The sequence below is a fragment of the Microtus ochrogaster genome, chromosome 17 (assembly GCF_000317375.1).
Source record: "Microtus ochrogaster isolate Prairie Vole_2 chromosome 17, MicOch1.0, whole genome shotgun sequence".
NCBI lineage: Eukaryota > Metazoa > Chordata > Mammalia > Rodentia > Cricetidae > Microtus > Microtus ochrogaster.
The window spans coordinates 20844083-20851249 of record NC_022019.1 but is presented as its reverse complement, the minus strand read 5'-3'; the positions used below and the strand labels follow the sequence as shown (position 1 = coordinate 20851249).

The following is a 7167-nucleotide window of genomic DNA, read 5'->3' as shown; positions in this document are numbered from 1 at the left end:
CACACACACACACACACACACACACACACACACACACACACCTCAATTATCTTTAGTATCTGGAAAGAATTTGATAAGCTTACGCAGCCAGTCTCCTCCTGAGGGATGCCAATGTCTTGCTGCTATACACAGGGCTGCTATAGTAACTGCCTTGATTTAGGAGTACAAGGATTTTTCTACGAAGTTTCTCAAACTAGGTTTGCTAGAATCAACATACAGTTTCTGTTTTTACTGCGGCAAAATTGAACTCACACACAACTTTGCCAATGGAAAGTACCACTTTTAAAAACAGTATTTTTATTTCTGGGAAACTGATGGGCAGACAATTCTGTCTTTGTTTTTATGAGTCTTTCCCTGCAGCAAAGCTGGGTACTTATTAGCCATTTCTAGTTCTTAGGCATTATCCATTTAAAATTTCATGAGTTTTTTAAAATGGGACTATCTTCTTTAATATCTATGACAGTTTATTATATGTAATATGAAGCATTATCTTCATTAATGCTTACATATGTCAAGTATTTTCTTCGGTATAACATCTACTTTTAATTTCTTTATTTAGTTATAAAACCATTTTTAATTTTTACACATTCAAGTCTCTGTGGCTTTGAGATTTTATAGTTTATTTTAGGATAATGAATCTGCTTCTAAGATTACCAAAATACTTTCATTTCATGTATTTTTCTTCTCCTGCGATGATATTTTTTTTAGGTTGTTCTACATGATGAACAAATAAGGGAAGAATTAGGAAGCAAGAAGGAAAAACCACAAACATCATACCATCATAGGAGAGGGAACATGGCAGAAGGCAGGCATGGCGCTGGAGCAGTAGCTGAGAGCTTACATCCTTATCCACAAGTTGGAGGTAGAGAAAGCTAATTGAGAATGGCTTTGGCTTTTGAAATCTCAAGGCCCACCCCCAGGGACACACCTCCTCCAACAAGGCCACACCTCTTAATGCTTTCCAAACAGTTCCATCAGCTGGGGACCAAGCATTTAAATATATGAGCCCATGGGTCATTCTCATTCATCAGCCCCCTCCATACTACCCCCACCCATGTACACATAGGAAAACCAAAGGTATAGAAGAGAGCATAGAATAGATATACTAAGCTAATGAGAAAGGAAGATATTGGCTTTCAAATGCAATGGAATATATTCACTTTATATAGAAATAGAAAGATATCTTACACAGAATGAAAGAGTATCAAATCCTTCAATATATTACATAATTCATTAACCACAACAGGGTATTATACCTTTCCTGTTATTTTATAGAAGAGGTATTATAAAATTTCAATGAATTAATCATAAGCAAAATTTCTATATGTTCGTAGAAACAACTTTTTCATAGACAGCACTGGTGGTTTCCTCAATAAGTACTGATTTTCCAGTCATGGAAAGTGACTAGAGTGCTTTCCCATCTTAGTCTAGTGGCATCCTCAGACAGCATCTGAAATAATAGTCACAAGTGCTTTAGTCTTGTAAGTTCTTGGTCCCTGTCACAGGACACTGTAACTCAAAAGCAGTATGTGATCAAACAGGCAGGGGTTGTGCTCTGATGCAAGCTTACCTGCAGCTACAGGCAACAGTCTAGCACTGGTCTGTCTTCAGCTTACACTAAAAAGGTATAGGTTCTTAAAGCCAACACTCTCAGGTGAAGATATAAGTCGTATTACAATGTATTCAACAAATGTTGATTCCTTGGTTAAGAGTGCTCACTCACCAGAACATCAAAGACGTGGAGAAGACAGACTTTTATGGTGCTTACTTGGCAAGACAATGAGTCAAAGATGGTTTTTCTAATTTTCATAAATATCAGTATTCAATTATTATGTAACTTCACTTTCTTCTGAAAACTAAAGCCAACAATTTCTTGAAATTAATTTTAATAGTCTCATTTATTTTATGTAAAAAAATTAGATTAAATTTTTAAAACTTAGTATTGTGGAATTTTAAGGTTTACAAATGGAAGAAAATCCCAAAGGACACAATAAAGTTCTGAGTGGGGGAGAAAGAAAGAGCAAGTTGAAACAGATAGTGCAAACCTCCTTTGCTGTACCTGAACTGCTACTATCTATCTGTTTCTGCCTGACAATGCAGTTCTCATCAATAGGATAATTCTGAAGCAACGTGAGGATCACAGTTGAAAGGTATCTCAAAACCCACAACAGGCCAGTGAACAGTCAAGATTCTGAGCCAAGTGAAGACTTTCGAACTCACCATCTCTGTTAGTCTCCCATTCTACATGTTCTTCTTCGCTTTCTGGAGTTCTCTCTTTAACAATTTTTATGTCTTCCTTGTCTCTATGTCTCCCTCTTGAAGATTCTTTCTACAAAGGACACATACACAAACTCAGATTACCAGATGGTTAAGACAGTGTGAGGCCATTGTTGAGTACACAGCACTTTCATCTCACTCAGCCTTGCTTCTGGGGGAGGAGGATTTGTAAGTCATTCATTACCTGCAAATTCTAGTGCAGCCATATGACGAAAATATTTTACTAAAGAAGAGCAATATGATAAATGTAAGAAGTAGCTCAGACATTTTTAAAAGTGCAAAGAAACCCTAATACTCTGACGTTCTACTCGATATCAAGCTTCTATGTGAAAATCCACTCAGTAAAAAAGTTTCAAACAGATAAAGTACAATGGAAAGATTAGCTAAGTGACCACATATAAAATCCAACTTTAAAAAGGCTGACCCATTGAGCAGACTCTTAAAATAACCATCTAAAATGTATGCTCTAGGCCGGGCGATGGTGGCGCACGCCTTTAATCCCAGCACTCGGGAGGCAGAGGCAGGCGGATCTCTGTGAGTTCGAGACCAGCCTGGTCTACAGAGCTAGTTCCAGGACAGGCTCCAAAGCCACAGAGAAACCCTGTCTCGAAAAACCAAAAAAAAAAAAAAAAAAAAAAAAAAAAAAAAAAAACAAAAAAAAAGTATGCTCTAAATAACAGCTACTTGCCTATAATCAAAGGTTGCATTAAAATTCATTTTAGTAATTTTATAAAACCTTTTTAAAAACTATTTTAGTTAAAACAAATGATATTTAACACAATTAATGCACTAAACAGTAATAATTCAATTTATAAAGTAATTGAGTAATTAGATGGAATACCCTGTTCTTTAAGATTCCAAACCAGATTTTATTAAGTAGCAAGAAATAATTGAAGCTCCTCACAGGGCACTTAACACTTTTATGGAATAATCTAAACACTAACTATGATTGTCAGATTAAGTGCTTAAATTTCTGAATACTTCCAGTCATAAAACTTGGTTGCCTGAAACACAAATTAATTTTTCTTTAAAGTGCTCTTTCTTTAAAGACTCCTTCTAAACTTTAACATTTAGGTACAATTTATAAACATTAATTAGAAAATCGCTTGCTAGGTATCACAGGCTGACAAAAGCCTGTATAAAAATGAAGTCTACACAAAGCTGTCAAATGGAAACAAGACTGAGTAAAAAAATATTAATTTCATCCCATGGATGTTAATACATGACTTCCATTAAAAATAGAATGTAGTACCAGCGGCAAAAAAAAAAAAAAAAGAATGAAGTCTGCCATGGAAAACTTACAAAAGACCAAGAAATAAAGAAACGGTGTTTGCAGGACAGTGAAAAGAAGAGGAGGATGACTGACTGCACCAGAAAGCACAGGCTGTGCAGCACCAGGGAAGAACTGCCCCATGTCTAAGACAGCTTCTGGATGGCAATCCCGCATACAACAACCGGCTTTCTAAGGGACCATACAAAACCCAGCTCTCATGTAGATAACAAGGGTTACAGAGCAGCAGCGCTGGCACAGCAAACCACATAAGATGATCTGTAAACCTGTATGCAGAATGCTATTTGGATCACATATGAACTAGAAATACAATAATGACTACATTTCACCAGTTATACAATAGTTCATATTTATAGGTTTAGGACTGTCTAATCTTAAGTTGCCCATGTTTTTCAGTGCAACTCAACTCTGTCCAGAGATCACAGAGAACTTCTATTATATGATATATAGTCTGTACTCAGGCTTCAACATGTAATAGAATTTCAAATTAGAAGATTAAATCTTTTTCTAATATACAGTAACCATCCCACTTAAAACCATAATACAGGAAATTATCTTGCCAACACATGAGGCTTTAGCTCATATACCAGTGTGCTGGTGTTGGTTAACTTTATGTAAACTTGACACAAGCTATAATTCTCTTGGAGAAGGGAGCCTCAATTAGAGAACAACTCCTTAAGATTCAGTTCTAGGTAGGCCTATAGGGCATTCTCTTAACTACTGATTGATGGGGGAGGGCCCAGCCTATTGTGGTTGGGGCCACCCCTGGGCTGGCTGTCCTGTATTTTATCAGGAAGCAGGCTGAGCAAGCAGTGAGAAGGATACCACCAAGCAGAACGTTCTCCGTGGCCTCTGCATCTGCCCCTGCCTTCACATACATCAGGCAGGAGTTCCTGACTTGGGATATGAAAGCCAAATAAGCCCTGCCCTCCCAAACTGCTCTAGGTCTGATGCTGCATCACAGCAGGACTAACCGTGACAGGACAACAGGAACCCATTCCTCCATTCTCTCTACTCGCTAGGCATACCATTCCTTTATCACATATGTAGCATGGTCTTCTTTCAGCTTCCTGAATTTCTCAGTAGAGTAGCTTGATAGCTTCTTTGAATCTTGAACATACTAGTTAGAAGCATAACCTTCTTATACTTTATTATATATTCTAAAGTTAGTATTCATATTGGAATACTATTAAGAGATCACAATATTTTAGGCCAAATACTTCAGAATAGATTATTCAGAATAATAATATTATTATATTGTTATTATATTATATATCATAATATATTGTATTAGTATTCTTAATAATTCTATATTATTAAATATAATAATATTTAAAAATGTAAAAGCTATTGCCATTGTTATTGGTTACCCTGATCAGAACCTGATAAGTTTCTTTTGCTAAAGACATCACACACCCACAGAACATGAAGAAATCTAGCTGGTACTAAACTGAAAGTTTCCTCCCTAATGGCTAGTTTTCACAGTGCTGGCAGATACTGTGTGCACTACTAGAGGAGAAAAGTCATCATCAGTCTTACCGAGCTGTGAACCCAGGGGGCCACAGTAATGGCCTGTCTAGTAAGATAGACCTACTTGCGCAATACTGACAAAAATGCTATGGGAGTAAGCAAGCACTTTTCTGATTGGACTTAATGCCCACTCCACGTGACGGAACCTACGCCTGGCACTCAATGAGGCCAAGAACCTGGAGCTAGATAGGCCCTAGGAAAGGACCTACTATTATTCTGCTTAAATGGATACAGCAGAAAAAAAGACTTCTAATGACTTATTGCTATACCCACAGATCTGTACCTTTCTAAACCCCCGGCAGAGAAGCTTCTTCTTGCAGTATATGCCAATTAACAGAGACCCAGAATTGGTTTAAGTGCAGAAAACAAGAGACTCCAAAGTGCTCTCCCCTATATCACACCTCTTCCCTCAAGGGTCAGGAACTTTCTCAGCAGCAGGAGTAGTAAAAGACAGTAAGAGGTGGCGGATGGCTTCAATGAGACAGTGTGTTCTGGACACAACAGGACAGTGCACATATGAACTCACATGCACAAGACTTGCGCAAACCCAAGCCAGACAAAATCTCAGAGTGGAGTAGAGAAGGTGAGCATGAAGCCTACTCCTTGCTAAGAAACTTATTTGGTTGCTGCTGGGAGAGAGCAAGCCCATTTTCTCTAATGGTGTAACCCTGATGAACCAGTAACACTCCAGGGCAAGTCCCACACCCAACACAAGCCGGATGGGTTTAAACAGAAGCGGGGGTGAGGTGGAGTGTTGAGAACAAGAACACACAAAGTTTGGTGGGTCTGAGAGGAGTTTAAGGATGGGGATAAACATGATCAAAACATATTATATTAAGTTCTCATAACATCATTAAATAACATTATTCTCAAATAGTATTTCAAAGCATAATAAGTAGCAATGCAGTCTATGATCAAACACATTAATACTTTTATAGTAGAACCTAAGAATTCATGAACTGAGTTAAGATTTACAACTGGGCTATTTTAATGAAGACCAAGCTGTGATAACTAGTAAGTCTGTGCCTAACTTGGGAAAGTGCTTAAGGTTTCTTCCATTTCAGAGATCCAATGCTCGTGGGGTTTTAAATTACTTTCAGGTATATTCACTTTTCTTTTTTATTTATTTTTTTTCGAGACAGGGTTTCTCTGTGGTTTTGGAGCCTGTCCTGTAACCAGCTCTTGTAGACCAGGCTGGTCTCAAACTCAGAGATCCGCCTGCCTCTACCTCCCAAGTGCTGGGATTAAAGGCGTGTGCCACCACTGCCCGGCTTATAGTCACTTTTCTTAAATGTTTACTTGTGGAGCAGATTATGCTCATTACAAGTCTTATCTTACATAGTAAGGAAACATTACAAGAATCTGAAATAAAAAGTATTGAGACTAACCACTGAAAAAAAAATTATAAGTGTGTTGGTAGCCAAATAAAATGTTATATTTTTGAAAGGAATATATAATCCAATTCCAACCTTACAGAAGAAAATGTTTAATAACACTATATAAGTTATTAGAAAATTTAACAGGGAAAAATAACTAGCTCCCAAGGTTTCCAGTGATAGCTCTCTACTGTATATTCCCCTATGCCCATTTCTAGAGGGCTCCAATTATTCTTTCTTAATCTTTATTTCTCTAGATTCTATTGATTAGAACTAATTCTCATCTTTGAAATTATGCAAAATAGATCTAGTACTTCTTCTACAAGCTGACTCTTTAAATGTTTGGACATCACTACTAAATCCCTTCAATACTTTTCTATCGGACCAAGAGCCAAAGGTATCTCACGTTTATCACAGATTTTTATTTCATTATTCTTACACTTTCATTAATCTACCAATCTTCTCTATAATAATATGCTGTTCTAGTTAGCTTTCTGCTATGACAAAACACTGACCAAAATCAAACTGAAGAAGGAAAGGGATTATTCCATAGAGGGAAGCCAAGGCGAAAGCCCACGACAGGAACTAAAGCAGAGAGCATAGAGGCTTACTTCCCCTGGCTTGCTCAGCTACCTTCCCTTTTTTTGGTTTTTCGAGACAGAGTTTCTCTGTGTAGCTTTGGAGCCTGTCCTG

The 7167-nt window shown here is 37.4% G+C and overlaps 1 protein-coding gene across 4 annotated transcripts in view; it reads right to left on the bottom strand.

Moving 5' to 3' along the window:
* Zc3h13 (zinc finger CCCH-type containing 13) overlaps positions 1 to 7167 on the bottom strand; it is a 65362-nt gene that overhangs the window by 37067 nt on the left and 21128 nt on the right. For all 4 annotated transcript variants that reach the window (XM_005355619.2, XM_026783210.1, XM_026783209.1 and 1 more), the window contains one exon: positions 2221 to 2329. In XM_005355619.2, coding sequence (XP_005355676.1) covers positions 2221 to 2329 — 109 coding nt within the window. The remainder of the gene's footprint in view (positions 1 to 2220; positions 2330 to 7167) is intronic.